Consider the following 17,553-nt stretch of genomic DNA (forward strand, 5'->3'; position numbering starts at 1 on the left):
GACAATCCAGTGATCAACACGATGAGCATCACTCTACGCCATTGGTATACGAGACATATGTGATCAGGTAGGACGTGGTCAACAGCCTGGCGTGAGGTTAAGGGCTACTGACATGCTGAGAACTGACGGGATGGACCCAGAGAGGGGTAGTTAGTAGCCAGGCTTTGTAAGTGGCTCATGCTGTTCACTTGAGCCAGGCCCACAGAGTTCAAGGTACTGAACATGTCTAAACGTGGCTTGCTCGCTGTTTATCTCAGAAAGCGGCAACTATATGTCCGTAAATGTATCGAGTCTGGACCAGATAGTTCAGTGAATAACATCATGAACATCGATCAATGCAACTGCTACACGATGGCATGTGTCAACCAAGTCAGCGAGCCTGACCATCCGATCCCGTTAGTTGGCTCGTACGACAAGCATGGGTTGCCAGTTCTAAGCCGAATCTTTACGGGTGATGTCTGAAATATTTGGGATCAGTGGCTGCCATAAGAACCACAATTTGCGGTGCAGAATTTCGCCTTTATGGCACGACAGAAATCAATGATTGTCCGTATGAATCCCAGTTCGTGTTGAATGACTTCGGGAATCCCTCCCACATCAAACAGACGAGAGCAAGTAGAATACTGTTCGAAGTTGTGTGACATCAATCTCACTCACTCACTCTAGCAGTTGTGTTATAAGCACATGAATCACATGAAACTGCACATGTTGGGGGTGGGGGTGGGGGTGGGGGTGGGTGATGTTCCAGTGTTACTAGTGTATAAGGGTTGAGTGTGTGAGTGAGTTGGGTTTTGCGCCGCTTTTAGCAATATTTCAGCAATATCACGGCGGGGGACACCAGAATTGGGCTTCACACATTGTACCCATGTGGGGAATCGAACCGGGCCTTCAGTGTGACGAGCGTACGCTTTAACCACGAGGCTACCCTACCCGCCCCGTATAACGGTACGAGGAGACTGGTACGAGGTGAAATCTGTCAATATAACGGTATATGTTCTGCTCACTTCAGGGTGACAACGGAGGTCCTGTGGTCTGCCAGAACGACACATCAAGCTTCTGGACAGTGGAGGGAATCGTGTCCTACTACACCAACGGCAACGGTCCATGCAGTAATCAGCTCTTCATCTTCACTGACATTTTCGGAGCGTGGGACTGGATACAAGGGAAAATTAACGGAGTGTAAATCATTTATCAACTCCAAGGGCATGGGTACACCACGTTCATCCCCCGCCGTGGATATGTTTAATTTACACGTCAATATGAAGTCAGTAATCTCAGTGAAGCCCTGTGCAATTTTCTGCATGAACCTTTCAAATACTCTATTATAACTTGATCTACAGGAGCAATGTGTTGAATAAAATAACATGGTCAAGCCGTTCATGCCGTTATATACTGAGGGAAACAAATAAGGGAACACCACTTCATCGCAGTGTTCCGCTATCAATTCTCAGATTCTCACCCACAGTGAGATACAATGCTTGTGAAGAAACTTGGAAAAGAATAAAGGAACACGTGTGCTTTCATGTGTTCCCTTATTTGTTTCCCTCAGTATATGATGCAATCTGAGCACTGTTTGCTCAGAACAGGTCGTTGTGGACATCTCTTCACTGCATCGCGCCCGTATGTATACAAGGGTGCTGGAGGTCTTTCGGTTGCCCTACAAATAAAATTTGCACTATATTTTCGTTGTGTCCTGCCTTTCAACTTTAGAATATATTTGTAATTATTGGTATAGCCAAATACACGTCTCAGGAGGCACCTTCATATACCACGATGGTAAACATTAACACTGAAAAGGTCCTCATTGACATCGGAGTGGGCAACGAGAAGGATACAGATGACATTCATCTAAAGCGCCAGCAGTGAGTGAGACCGCCTCCGTGGTGTAGTGGTTAGAGCGTCCGCCCGGAGAGCGGAAGGTCGCGGGTTCGATCCCCGACCGCGTCATACCAAAAGACGTTAACATATGGTACTTGTTGGTCCCTGCCTGGCGCTCGGCATTAATGGGTACAACAAGGACTGGTCGGCTCGGAGTCAGTATAATGTGTCTGAGTGGGGTATTCATGCTTCACTGAGGCATGGTATCTCATTGGGCTAGCACTATAAAACCAGCTGAAGTCTGGGCTAGTACAAGCAGCCGCACATACACATACACACGCATGCACGTCGTCATATGAGCGAACTATATTCTCAAGCACGACGTTAAACCCGATTTCACCTCACCTCACCTCAGCAGTGAGTGAGTACGGTGAGCATTCTAATGCCATACGGGGTGGTTAGGTAAGCTAGTGGTTGAAGCTTTCGATCCTCACGCCGAAGCCCGGGTTCGATTCCCCATCTGGTTATCATCTGCAAAGCCCATTTTGGTATCCCCACCACCGTAGTTTTGCTGTAATATTGTTAAAGGACGCTTAAAACCTCACTCACTGGCATTCTAATAACATATCTCAGTGACGAAATAAAAGGGATATCGTTACCATGTCACTTGCCGGCGGGGTTAACCTTTCTTCCTGTTGACGGGGTTCTTGTAGCACGTGACATCCTTTCAGTTTGCCGTTATGGTCATGTGCAGTCAGACCTCGGATCTCACGGTTCCGTAACCGGACTCAGAATGTTTATGGGCGCTTCACCAGCTACACAATTTCACAAATAAGGCAACAGCCCGACTCACAAAAAACATTTCCTGATATAGCATTCACAACTATTACCGCTGTACGGAGACTGCCAAACGACGATTCAATTGGAAATGTATCTTACAGTGTAATTACGATAATTTGCAGCACTCAAAAGCTATATATGATACATCTAAACTGACGAGTAAAAGAAAGTATACGATTGAAAAGTGGCCTGTATTGATAAATTACGACCGTTATCAAACATTGATTGGCAAACAGCACCGAAACTCTGCAAACATAAAGTTAAAACCAGACATTTTGATACCCGTGTCTAATACATGTACATTACCGTCGTAGGACCATTCCATATTTGTTTCAGTTCTAGTCATCATTAAACGTTGAAGTATACTTAAATAACTATATTTCAAAGTTTACCTCCTGCTCTCTAGATCAACGTGTAAGAACATACATGCGGGTGTGAACCGCCTTCTCTTGAATACCACATGAATGTGTTTTGCCACTTGTCTGGAAAGCAATGAAAACTCGAAGTGTAAGCTGCCGTTAGTTATTCCTCCCGGAAAGACATTGATCGTGGCCACTACCAATATAAATCGCAAACCCTAGTTTCACATTGTCATAACCTACACCACTGAGTTAGCACCAGAGGGGGTTACTTATAGAGCCAAATGTTGATGTATACCAACAGCAGGATCCGCTGACCTTTCTCGCAAACACCTGGCGTCTTCTTTAATTTACTCTTATATAGTTTTCATCACCATTTGGCCTTTAACCCAAGGGGGTTTGTTCCAGCAGATGACCAAGACTTATTCTCTTGTGTTAACGTTTCGTGTTACATCTCTTTAAATGTGTAATAATGTTTAGGCTCTTACAAAATTTACGAAACAGTCCTGGCCTTTGGCTACTTAATAATATCGGTCATGTTTACTGTATCCCTACAGTGTATGATGGGGCGTTCACTTGTAGTTGTACACAGGTATTGAAGAAACTCATAAAAGAACCGTTCGTCCGTGTAAAACGGGTTGTGGCAATGACACATCACCTTTCCTGTCATCATGTCGGTCAACTCATCGTGCGCCTGGTCTACATACACATTAACACAGCATTAGTGTATGTATAATTGTAAGAACCTCTAGGGTGTGTTAAGGTTGGGTCTGTTTGATTTGTAATATTCATAACGAAAGTGAAGTATTGAGTGAAATGGGTGTAGCGCCAATTTGTTGAATACCACGAAGAACTCTTCAAGAAGAGGGTCACACTTCCTTGTATCCATTGTTCGTTCAGACAAGGACACATGTTTACACGGAACTGTATTTGGGTTAGGTGTCGGGACTGGTATAAGAACTGTTCCAATAACAAGAATTATAGAAACAAAGAAGACGTGTCATACGCTATTCCATGACAGTGATTATAGAAATGAAGTAGACTTGCCATAAACTATCCGATAACAGTGATTATAGAAACAAAGAAGACGTGTCTTATCCAAGAACAATGATAATAGAAATATGAAAGACATGCCATACATGTACGCTATCCGATAACATTGATTATAGGAACAAAGAAGACTTGCATATCATATTTGTTCAATGATGTTAGATTGCGTTTAGCAATATGACATAATTAATAGATTGGGGTTGCGTGACAAAACATGGGATTCGGAGCAAATTGATTTCGGTCAAATATGTATTGAAACTGAATGATTAGTGATTTCTATAAAATCATATTGCCTTACTGAATACATTTTTGCATTGTTGAGTGAAAAAACAAATTTATGAAAACCGATTTCATCAGCCGTAAACAGTGTATAATCTCATAAAGACCCTAGAAGAATCATAATATATGTATTTCAAGAAGATTACATCCTCTAGACTGAATTAAATAGCACTCAACTCAGAGTGTCATCAATTTCTCACCTCTAATGCAAAGAATGAACAAGATAATTGTTAATCCAATTTTCTGTAGATACTGTTTACACCCCGCCTCAGACTAAATGCATTGTAAATATTCATAACCTGTTTATTAATTCAACTCAATCAATACAAAGGTTACTTCATATAGAACGAAAATAGAATTTGTGTCTTCTGAGCACGGCCTACGAAGGAAGGCAGTTAGTTAAAACAAACGGAGTATGTCAATGAAAGACACTGCGCCACGGGTATTGGTTAACAGGAAAATTAAGATATAAAAAGCAGTACATTCTTTGGAAACCAATGGTCGTGGGATGGTGTTACAGCCTGTAGCCTATCTGGAATAGTGTTCAAAGCCACGTTACCTTCTCCTCACACACTCAGTTTACAATATGTACTGTCCACGTTTTGCGTGTGAAGTGTTGAACGAAGTAAACTCCTCAGCAGTGTTAAAGGGCCTGATTCGCTACCACGGTGTTTATTGACTGGAGTGACACTGTATGTCAGAGATACAATTTCCACGACGCCAACTATATTATATACTCTTTAGAAATGTAGGGGAAATTCATTTTTAGTTTACATTTGAAATAACATTGCCAGATATATCGGAGTCAATCATTGTTGATTTGATAATGAATATTTTGAGAGTGCATCACCACTTGCACTTTCTTATGACTGTAGTTGTTTGTACAGTAATTGCTCTTGAATGATGATTGGTGTAAGACGTGAAATTTGCATTTGTACGTTTTTCATTTTCAACCAACCAACCAACCACAAAACAAAAAAAAAAAACAAAAACAAAAAAACCCGCCTCGAAACAAACACTAACGTCAAAATCAAGAAAGACACCCCATGCACGTGTATGGGTCTACTGCGTTGTGCACGTGTATCCCATGCGTTGTGTTTAGGGGTGGTGTTAAAGAGAAATGGATAATTGTGTGTGTTTGAAAATTTTGTTAACGCTTATACTTCCTATCCAAACTGAAAGCTCAGGTTCCCCTACTTTTTTACGTGTATATCTGACATGTTTGAGAGGGGTGATATCTTCATAGATCCCTCAGACAAACACAGACTGAGTACAATTCGTTATCAAGTGAGACCAATTCTCTTTCTTATGACAATGTCCTTTGCTTACATACAGTTAATGTCTATATGTAAGTACGGAAACTGCTTGTCTATAAACTCGCATCTCGGTCAAAAATACCGGTCAAATATCCTTCTAGAACACAGAACCGGCCCCTGCCGGACAATTACTGTTAAGGCCTCTATTTGGGGCTACCCCAGTCATGCCAATGACCATCTCACAACAGTACTTCTGGATATGTCCAAGTCAGTAAGATTTCGATAACGATTGTACCATCTTAGTCAAATCCAATTTTCTTGCCTATAATATATTTTTCCGGCAGCATAGACGGCGTCATTGTGTAACATGGCTACCAGTCCGCACTGGGTATTGGTCACAGTTAATCATATTAATATGTTGCTACTACAGGGTAATGTTCATATAAATCTAGATTCACTGGACAATCATGTCATTTATTTTGTTATAAATTTGAAAACCTGAACATGTAAGTTGACGTGGATGTTCCCTGACTTTGAAGCTGCATTTTCTTCCGTTTCAATCGCAAACTCATGAAGGTGAGGTGAAATCGGGTTTAACGTCGTGCTTGAGAATATTTCGCTCATATGACGACGTGCATGCGTGTGTATGTGTATGTGCGGCTGCTTGTACTAGCCAAGACTGAAGCTGGTTTTATAGTGCTAGCCCACTGAGATACCATGCCGCAGTGAAGCATGAATACCCCACTCAGACACATTATACTGACTCCGAGCCGACCAGTCCTTGTTGTACCCATTAATGCCGAGCGCCAGGCAGGGACCAACAAGTACCATATTTTTACGTCTTTTGGTATGACGTGGTTGGGGATCGAACCCGCGACCTTCCGCTCTCCGGGCGGACGCTCTAACCACTACACCACGGATCATGATGGATGGCTTGACACTGATGCTGCAGATGTAGGAATGGTAGATGTGATCACTGGTCCAGCTTGGGGAACCACTCTTTGAGTGACTGTATTGAATATGGAGGCATCAGTCGTGATATGATACAAGGGAGGTAACCAGGTTTCATATGCATTGAAAGATATGTACCGGTTCGAGCTCATACGCTCATAAATAAACATTAAGCTTCCTTGGATCGAGTATTGCCACAATTATTATTAGATAGTGACACATAGGCAGATGCATTCTTTCCTTAATACTTTCAGGCCGCGGGCCAATGATACATCGTGTTCAAAATAATGAAGGAGTTGTAGAATTTATTACGATGAATATCATAGCTTGATGCATGGTAAATGTATCGCCATCTTAATGTTGATACTTTACATAAATGAAATATCTTTTTCTTTACATTAAATTCACAAATACATTTGGTTGTTTCTGAGTGGTTCAAATAAATTTTTTTTGAATGCATTGCGTATTTCACAACCACGACGGATTCGTATAGAGCAGTTGAAATGCCTTTAAAATTACAATTATGAACTATGATTACCAAATTATGAAATCAGTGACTTCAATTTCAGAGAATAGTAATTTGGTAATTTCCCAGACAAAGAGGTGAATTAAGAACTGATATGCCAGTCATCCAGAGAACATTGATTTAATTGATTTTATATGAATCGAATTATTGGTTTCTTAACCATAGAAAATCATTCTTGGGTATTAGAGTGACTTTTTATTAACCATGTTGACCAGAATAGGAGATCAGAATATGTTTCCAAGCTAACAGATTTTGAAGATGTATTGTTCACAAATTGTTTATGTGTTAGCTAGGTCATCCAGGGCAATGCAAGGTCATTCAGGACAATGCAAGGTCACCAATCATCACTATACCGAGCCGTTAGCAGTCAATTAAGAATGTTCGCGTCAGACAACCTCAATGACTAGGTAATGTTCATTCTCTTTTATGCTAATGTAATGCTAATGTAATGTAAAAACGACATCTTCCTACTTGACCACCTGGCTGTGATGACCAAACCACAATTTCATCTCCCACAACCTTGTCCATGTCATCTCCACGTGCACAGGTCAAGGTTGACCTAAGATGGTGTTGGTATATGTACATTGAATGTTGGTGCTTTGACCTTTGGCGCCTAGACTAGCGTCTACCTTTTGGATATTGACGATGAATTGTAAACATTTATGAGAACAGCCATGTTTACTATTAACCGCTACATAACCTGTGTTAATTAACTATACCAACCCTGCGTTAAACGGACTAAACCCGAAGCTATTAGTTAAAATGTGAATGCTGATGTACTGACAACGTTAAGAAGAGTCTTCCATGACTATTAAATCTTCAAAAGTAATAAGGTGCTTACTTATGTCTTTAATTCATGTTCAAGCTGGGCGGCAGAGTAGCCTTTTGATTAAAGCGTTCGCTCGTCACGCCGAAGACCCGGGTTCGATTCCCGACATGGGTACATTGTGTGAAGCCCATTTCTGGTGTCCCCCGCCGTGATATTGCTAAAAGCGGCGTAAAACCAAACTCACTCTCTCACTTTAATTCAAGCCTCTTCATTTGTGCAATGGCAATTCTTATACTGAATACATTCAGTAAAACTCGAGAAGCTGGTACTGAAAAGTTATTATCACCAAAAGTCGAATAGTAAGGTTTATTTCGTACGAGGAGTAAACACCAACATAGACAATCTGATTATTGTCTAAATTATGAAACTGTGGACGAAAGCATTGTACTGTGAGGTTACGATATACCGATAATTAAGTATCACAGTGAAATAGGCTGAAGTTGTTGGATATTGTTGACTAAATGAATGTGGACTATTGGAAGGTTTAAGTCATCCTTCTTGTGATGCTGTCTTGTGGATTGTTTTGTTTTTTGTCTCTGAAACAATACACAGGCGTAGCTATTAAACAGAAGAGGATGATTCACTGGTCATGTTTATTTACATTTCAGGTTATTTAATAAGTGGAAGGACATTTTCTGGCCACTATTGAATCTGAAACAATACACAGGTGTAGCTATTAAACAGAAGAGGATGATTCACTGGTCATGTTTATTTACATTTCAGGTTATTAAATAAGTGGAAGGACATTTTCTGGCCACTATTGAATCTGAAACAATACACAGGTGTAGCTACACAGGTAAGCTATTAAACAGAAGAGGATGATTCACTGGTCATGTTTATTTACATTTCAGGTTATTAAATAAGTGGAAGGACATTTTCTGGCCACTATTGAATCTGAAAAAATACACAGGTGTAGCTATTATACAGAAGAGGATGATTCACTGGTCATGTTTATTTCCATTTCAGGACATTTTCTGGCACTAGAATCTAAAAAATTTTAACAGAAGAGGATGATTCACTGGTCATGTTTATTTACATTTCTCTTAGCGCTAAGATAGAGTCGTAAGTTAATGTTAACGTATGGCACTTTACGACTATCTTAGTAAGAGAGCTAATCAAATTAATGTATGCCTGGGTTATTAAATAAGTGGAAGGACATTTTCTGGCCACTATTGAATCTGAAACAATACACAGGTGTAGCTATTAAACAGAAGAGGATGATTCACTGGTCATGTTTATTTACATTTCAGGTTATTAAATAAGTGGAAGGACATTTTCTGGCCACTATTGAATCTGAAACAATACACAGGTGTAGCTATTAAACAGAAGAGGATGATTCACTGGTCATGTTTATTTACATTTCAGGTTATTAACTGGTCATGTTTATTTACATTTCAGGTTATTAAATAAGTGGAAGGACATTTTCTGGCCACTATTGAATCTGAAACAATACACAGGTGTAGCTATTAAACAGAAGAGGATGATTCACTGGTCATGTTTATTTACATTTCAGGTTATTAAGTAAGTGGAAGGACATTTTCTGGCCACTATTGAATCTGAAACAATACACAGGTGTAGCTATTAAACAGAAGAGGATGATTCACTGGTCATGTTTATTTACATTTCAGGTTATTAAATAAGTGGAAGGACATTTTCTGGCCACTATTGAATCTGAAACAATACACAGGTGTAGCTATTATACAGAAGAGGATGATTCACTGGTCATGTTTATTTACATTTCAGGTTATTAAATAAGTGGAAGGACATTTTCTGGCCACTATTGAATCTGAAACAATACACAGGTGTAGCTATTATACAGAAGAGGATGATTCACTGGTCATGTTTATTTACATTTCAGGTTATTAAATAAGTGGAAGGACATTTTCTGGCCACTATTGAATCATATGAGATTATGGACGTACTTGAAGTTCCCTTGTGTTGACATCACCAATTCATATGCATAAAGAAACGGATCAGTACAAGAAAGGAGCACAATTGATACACATGGGGATGTCTGCCTGTCATTTCTCCAAGTTTCGTATAAATTATATCATTGATAACGTCCAACGTATCAAATATTGTATTCATAGTCAGATGACACTAGCTTTCATTTTGTCAATTCGTCTTGAACTTTTGAAGGTAAGGATGTAACAACTATGGTCTGTAAGTTCAGTAACAAATCCCCGTGTCTGAAGGCATGAAGATCGTGTCATCTGAAATCACTGATGGACAAATACTTGTAATATGACCGACCGGGTTTCTTTGTAAAGTTGGCATATTGTCTGACTTGATGCAAACATAGCTCCTTCTAGTAGGCAACTTCGTGTCATATTCCCAATTTCCTTACGTCAGAAGCAATCAAAATCCTTTTCAGCCTCATCCCACACCCGAGTGTATACTATTGTGAGAACTAAACATCACTGTTTGCATTGATATTATATTATACATCTGTTTGACCTAGCCTTTGAAACTTGACCAAACCTTGCTGCATTATCAGGCGCTATTCAGGGGAAACCTAAAATGAAACACTCTTTAGTGCTTAAATTTACACAAGATACACTTCAGAGATAAAAATTAGACGTCATGAACTGACAATAAACGTGATCACAAAATTGAAAACATTTGTGAATTTTCTACAAATGTTTCATCGTCAATATGGCAAAGCCTTTATCACAAGGAGGGTCCTTAAGCAGAGGTTTCTAGCGGAGAGACCTCTTTTACACCTTCCACCCTTTTCTCCCTCTATGACCTCATGGGCCGATTTGCTTAATCCAACAAGTTCTATTCAATGCCCATGTTTAAGCAGGGTGGCTTCCACCGTGCCTAAGTTCACGACACATTGTTTGCGTACGAAGCTCAATGAATATATATATTTCAGTTTATGACGGTTAGTTCTTTGCGTTTCTCCAGTACGGCAAGACAACAATATGGCGCCCGCCAACTCAGGAAAGGTTTTGGGGCTGCTGTTTGTCTTTATAACGGTGGTTAATTCCGCGACCATTATGGAAATGATCTGGAGTATAAGCCGTGAGTATTTTACAGATTAACGATGTTTTAGTGTAAAAAAAAGTTAAGATATCCTCTCATTTAAAAAAAAAATTGCAAAGGGAGTTGAAATTGAAATTGTGTGGACATGTACAGTTTATTATGTAGGTTGTTTTATCATAATTGTCCTACATGTATGAAGCTAAAATATTTTCAAATGATGTCTTTACGAACATTTTCGTTCTTGTCATTGGACATCGAACAAGTACAACATCTACCATATCAAGTACAACTTCTGAGTGACACTAATGAGCAGGGCTATGTATTGTTTTGCTTAGAATGGATACGCTTTCTTGTGATGTTTTATTAAGTTTGCATGTAATTCCAGGATTCACAAAGATAATCACTTTAATACGTACTTTATCGACAACAGAGCCTTGGCAATAGTGTGTCAAAGATATAAAGTATATTGAAGTACAACACATTGAGTAGCAGTATATATGTATTTATAGTATCCGATTTTAGATGCCTGTGTAGTGTCTATTTAATGTATTTAATATCATAGTTTGGTTCCATCACTGTAATTCAAAACTAACGTTCAAGAAATATAGTTTTACTAGTTATTTTCCCAATATGAAGTTGAAAGGATACACATGGCTGCTCCGTGAAGATCCGGGTTAGAATTGATCTTCAGTAACCATGCTTGTCATAGGAGGCGACTAACGGGATCGTGTGGTCAGGCTCGCTGACTTGGTTTGACCCATTTCATCGGTTCCCAATTGCGTAGATCGATGGTCATGCTGTTGATCACTGGATTGTCTGGTCGAGAGTCGATTATTTACAGACCTCCGCCTTATATTTGGAATATTGCTGAATGCGGCGTAAAACTAAACTCACTCACTGACACAGTTGCTGAGACTTTAGGTCACATCACGGTAATTAAGATAACAGCAGAACATCGTCATTCAGATCATATTCAGTTTCTAGGTTCGAGCCTTGCAACTGTCCTTGTAGGCCTCATGTAAGCTATTCAAAACCACATTTAATTGTCCCATAACTGAATCAAGAACACCAGTCTCATGCATTACACCACGTTTTGGTCCTGATTGGAAATAGGCATCAGAGTTTAGAGCTCTTTTTTCAAGAGAATCCGTACTGCTTGCGATACGTGTACGAGAATGTTCAGTCAGATTATAGAATGACTGAAATATCTACTACAATTGCAGTTTGTAAACTGTATGAGTGAATCAGGCAATTTATGAAAAAAATAAGTGACTTGACACATTGCCTGTGCCATAAACGTGTATAGGCAACTTTGGAAAATAATGAGACAACTTAAATCATATTTTCGAAAAGACAAAATAAGGCATACATTGTTCAGAATTTCGATTCTTTCGACATTGGTATTTCATTAATACGAAATAGGCTGTATGTGAGCGTAAGGTTCGTGGAATGTGATCGATGTTGTTTAATAGCATATCAATCATATTGAAGAACAGGTTTAGGAAACAATATATATATCAACTAACATTTTTCCCGACGCCCACCCAGACCACAGCATATATTGGGACAACATTACCATACTTACTGGAAATGATGCCATCAAAAACGATCAAGGGTGTTACATTCCAGCCGAGAAGGTACTCATCACTAAATAATCTTCATCTCATTTCAACTGTACATCCTTATGATCTTAATAGTCCCACATGGGTACAATGTGTGAAGCCCATTTCTGGTGTCCCCCGCCGTGATGTTGCTGGAATATTGCTAAAAGCGGCGTAAAACCAAACTCAGTCAGTCAGTCAGTCTTAATAGTCGCTTATATGCCTGTTGTCCACGTCAATCAGTGCTTTGATATACCTCATCATATCTGCAGTCATTTTGTACCCTATAGACATCATCCAGGCTTTCTTCTGCAGCCTTATCGATCTATTGGAGTATCGCCCCTGTAAAAGCTGTTATATAAGGGCAAAACAACCGTGGTGACGCTAAAATTGAACTCTGTTCAGAAACAATATTAATTCCAGTCGACAGTTACATTTTACACATGAAGTTGAACCTAATGTTGACGGTTACATACCTGGAAGTAGACATTTGTGATGTTTAAAACAACAAACCAGTGGAGCATGTAAGGATTTTCAAGTCCACTGCCTCCAGAGAACAATGGAGGTTCTATGTTATTTCAACCACATGGGTCATACAAAAATGAGTTAATAGATGGAATACATCCACAAACCATTCCCAAGGTAAAAACAAAATACATAGCATAGTTTCGTTCTTACTTTTATTTCATAAGTCATATGTATACAATAAAGTTCAATAAATATACACAAATATCACAAAAATGATATTGTCAACACTGTCATGTACAAGTATCAGGTATCACTATTTTATTTTATTAGTTCATTTACATTAATATTACATACATAAATTAAATAATAATATACACAAAGCATGATTAACATTGCATTCAGTACTTAGCACTAGGTCTACTGCATCACACTTCAAAGTCACACACTAAATGTCAGTTCACTGTAACTTCATTAGATGCGACACGGCATCAGCGTAAACCATGACACTCATGGCACCATCTCGGAGTTCTTGCTTCAGAGTCTCTAGTCTTGAGTTGACATGGATGTACTTCCTCCTTTTTGGTGGCGGTTTCCTCCCAGCAGCGTACTGAACAAGCTTGATTTCGTTCAGTTTCTGCTCTTTCCTGAGGAAAGACAACATCTCGAAGACATTGGGGTGAGCCTTAGAAATAATTTTCTTAAGGCGACCATGCCAACCTTCCAGGTGGTTATTGGTTCTTGGACCGGTGTTCTGGTAGTGGTTCCACGCTGTCTTGGGTATATGTCCTTCCACCCACTGGGTGGTCACGTAGTCGGCGAGACGGAGGCAGCGAGGGTCGTCAGGCATGTCTGCAAGTGCGTTCAGCCACACGTCGTCTACCTGGAAGCACAAGATTATTTTATGAATACATAATTTGTGATTATTGATCATCAGCCGCGAAGTACACAAAATGAATGACATAGTTTAAGCATAGTAATATATGATTTATAATAATAAAATCCGATGGGTGGGAAGGTGGATCTTCGGGCCTGGTACAGTCTGTTCTTGACGGTGTCGTACGTCGGCATTTCTGCGATGAACGACCTGTTCTCTTCCGTCCAAGGACCATCGCTCACTGAGGCCAGAACCTCGTTGTACAGCGTCGGTATCGGACCCAGAGATGACTTGGCCACCATCTTCATCCTGTCCAGTGTCTCTCTGACCTGTAAATAAGATATAACCAAAATTAATGTAATGTTATGGCTGCATAAATCTAATGAAGTGCTTTTCGAACACATTTGTCTAAAATTGTGCAAATAATGAACAAATGTAGCAGAGCTTTATACCATTTTAATATTATAATTTATAGATACATTTACGCACAACATACCTTTATCTCATTATGGACAGGTCCATGGTTATGTGGGCTGGGATGCTTGGTGATGATGTCGTTCACAGTAGAGACAGTCGCAGCACATGTCTTCTCCTGGCATCTCCAAGATGCCCATGAAGCATCGTTGCGTCTTCGATTCAATCGAAACACAAAGCCTTCAACAACTAGATAACGTCCACCACGTGAAGTCGGGAGAAACTTATAGTCTAACTGCTGGTTTGCCATTTTTGACAGTGATAGATTCTTGGTGGAATTACCATGATATATACCCAGTGTGAGTTTATATCAATCAATCTAAATTCTATAGTTAATTTGTGAGTTGATATCAATCAAATAATCATAATTGTGTTATTTGTCATTTAACTAGTGAGTTCATATCAGCAACTATGTTCATAGTTAGAACTAGTGAGTTCATATCACTAATTAGTGAACTCCGAGTTCACTCACCAGTTCAAGTTTTAGTGTCACCCATCTCATTAATCCTTTAAAACAACATGTATCTACCTCGGCCGAACATCAAAGGATTTTTACTGTAATAACAAATGTCTACTTCCAGGTACGACACCGTTGACGTATACCAAATGTTATTCAAGAGTACACAATAGTATCAACGTTAATCTCTCTGAAGAAGGATACTGTAATCGTAGATATTTTCGCGTGGGATTAATTTTCGCGCTTTTAGCGCAAAATGATTGTGCGTCAATAATCATACCAAGCGAAATATTCATGGTCAAGTCATGACAAATACTCAAGTAGGAACAACATGCAATTTGTTTATTCTCTCAGATAACAACTTCAAAACAATATACAAAGGAATAGAGGCATATACTAGTATACTAGTAATAGCGATCACAATCAGCAAATGTTTGTTATCAGTTTGTCAGCTAAGTGATAGCTGATTACTCGAAATCACAAAATGAACGAAGCTCACTTACATCAGTCACAAATCACAATGTTGACACAAGTATAATCCCACCTCTCTCTGATTGTTTTAGTAAACACGATTCAATTATGGCGGCTAGCTTTGATTATTGCATGTCTATGGGTTGTGAAAACTTTGTGATGGACACCACCACTCAGGCGTTTGAAATGCGCGAAAAAACTACTGCGCTAATAGGTCTTTTGTGAACTTTCCGCGAAAATTGCACCCCGTGAAATTATATACGATTCCAGTACCTAATAGTTGAAAGTCATGTAAGGGCTTACCAATGAAAGACACATCCACACTGTTTACCCAAATGTGCTTAATAAAGGTATTAAAATCATTAAAGCAACTTGTTAAATATTTAACGATGTATAACTTCTTTAAGTGGTATTTAGAAGCAGGTAATGTTATGTATCACTTGCTTGATAATAGTGTTAGCATCGACACCGAAACGGGGCGGTAGGCCGGAGGGTAGCCTAGTGGTTAAAGCGTCCGCTTGTCACGCCGAATGCCCGGGTTCGATTCCCCACATGGGTACAATGTGTGAAGCCCATTTCTGGTGTCCCCCGCTGTGATATTGCTTGAATATTGCTAAAAGCGGCGTAAAACGTATCTCATTCACTCTACACCGAAACGTCGCATCTGTTGCTATAAAGAAGGTGTATCCATATTAATTATGTTCTATTTATGTATGGAAAACACTTAGTTCTATGTCAGAACTGTTGCAGTATTTGGATGTTGGTAAAGTAATTACGACGATGCGGATATAGTTAATTTATCATTTGCGGATTCTCAAGGGAGCATTTCAGTGAGAGGTCTGTGTCTTTAGAAAATATCAACTTTACAGTATGGAATAAGGTACTTGTACGAAGTAACCTAATTGAAGAGGGTGGTATCTTGTTGTTCAAACATTTCATGTCAGACAGAAACTTTTATGCCCAGAGGCGGCGATGGAAGTCGCCCTTAGAGTACACACACACCTCTCTTCCATCGTATTTGAATATGCTGGGTAACATCTAACCCAACAAGTATGTAAACAAGAGAGATGATGAATATTTACTTCATGCGTAGTGCTGCATTTATGATGGCATCTCGCTCTGAACCAGTCTTTGATAATTATTATGTAGGACCTTTCCGTTCCATTTATAAGTATTTTATACATGTTTGGCTATGGTGTTATTAGAAGTATCGTGTCATAAAATGATTGTACGATAACAAATTTTTTCGAACAGATGTATGAGCCGTGAGTTTTAAGATAACCAAAAATACTTTGTTGTTTCTCATAGAAAAGGTGTAAAAAAAGTTTTTCGCCGAAATGACGCAAGTAGCCTTTGTGATACTCGGATGAACATAGGTGACTAATTATAAATATGAGCGACAAAACACTCTCCATGATAATAGGGAATCTGTGATAGTAGAAAAGTTCACTGTATAATTCCGATCATTTCAGAAGCACGAGTTCATGAATCATTCTCAAATAGTGCTGACATCAAGTGCTCGCGACAAAGTAAGGGTATCCTGCCCGCCCATGTACTTTTAATCTACCCGTGAAGGTCCGGGTTGGAATTGATCTTCCCTGTTGATCAATGTATTACCCGGTGTGAGGTCCCTGTTGATCAGTGTATTACCTGGTGTGAGGCCCCTGTTGATCAGTGTATTACCTGGTGTGAGGTCCCTGTTGATCAGTGTATTACCCGGTGTGAGGTCCCTGTTGATCAGTGTATTACCTGTTGTTAGGTCCCTGTTGATCAGTGTATTACCTGTTGTAATGTCCCTGTTGATCAGTGTATTACCTGGTGTAATGTCCCTATTGATCAGTGTATTACCTGGTGTAAGGTCCCTGTTGATCAGTGTATTACCCGGTGTGAGGTCCCTGTTGATCAGTGTATTACCTGGTGTGAGGTCCCTGTTGATCAGTGTATTACCTGGTGTGAGGCCCCTGTTGATCAGTGTAACCTGTTGTTAGGTGACTGCCTATGGGTATATCGTAATGGTTATAGTTCTCCATTAATATTTTTAGGCAGCAGAAGAGCGCTAGCCCCTTGTGGTCTGGCATCATCAAGGTGGCTTTCAACCACACAGACCTTGTTAGAAGATGCAAAGGCCAATGATCGGGATCGGGTGGTCAGGTTTGCTGACTTGGTTGACACATGTCATCGTATCCCATTTGCGTAGATCGATGCTCATGATGTAGATCCCTGGTTTGTCTGGTCCAGACTCGATTATTTACAGACCGCAACCATATAGCTGAAATATTGCTGAGTGTGGCGTAAAACTAAACTCACTCACT

At 39.7% G+C, this 17,553-nt stretch overlaps 1 protein-coding gene across 1 annotated transcript in view; it reads left to right on the plus strand.

Annotated features, from left to right (window-relative positions):
* The first annotated feature begins 7,441 nt into the window (after nucleotides 1-7,441).
* The window catches only part of LOC124260333 (fibrillin-1-like), a 37,733-nt gene continuing 27,621 nt past the window's right edge, over nucleotides 7,442-17,553 (plus strand). Inside the window, exons 1-2 of the mRNA XM_046694620.1 lie at nucleotides 7,442-7,486; nucleotides 10,819-10,935. Of these exons, the coding sequence (XP_046550576.1) occupies nucleotides 10,836-10,935 (100 nt within the window). The 5' untranslated portion in view covers nucleotides 7,442-7,486; nucleotides 10,819-10,835. The remainder of the gene's footprint in view (nucleotides 7,487-10,818; nucleotides 10,936-17,553) is intronic.

This window comes from Haliotis rubra, unplaced genomic scaffold, assembly GCF_003918875.1.
Source record: "Haliotis rubra isolate DU_JTF1 unplaced genomic scaffold, ASM391887v1 Scf76, whole genome shotgun sequence".
Taxonomy (NCBI): domain Eukaryota; kingdom Metazoa; phylum Mollusca; class Gastropoda; order Lepetellida; family Haliotidae; genus Haliotis; species Haliotis rubra.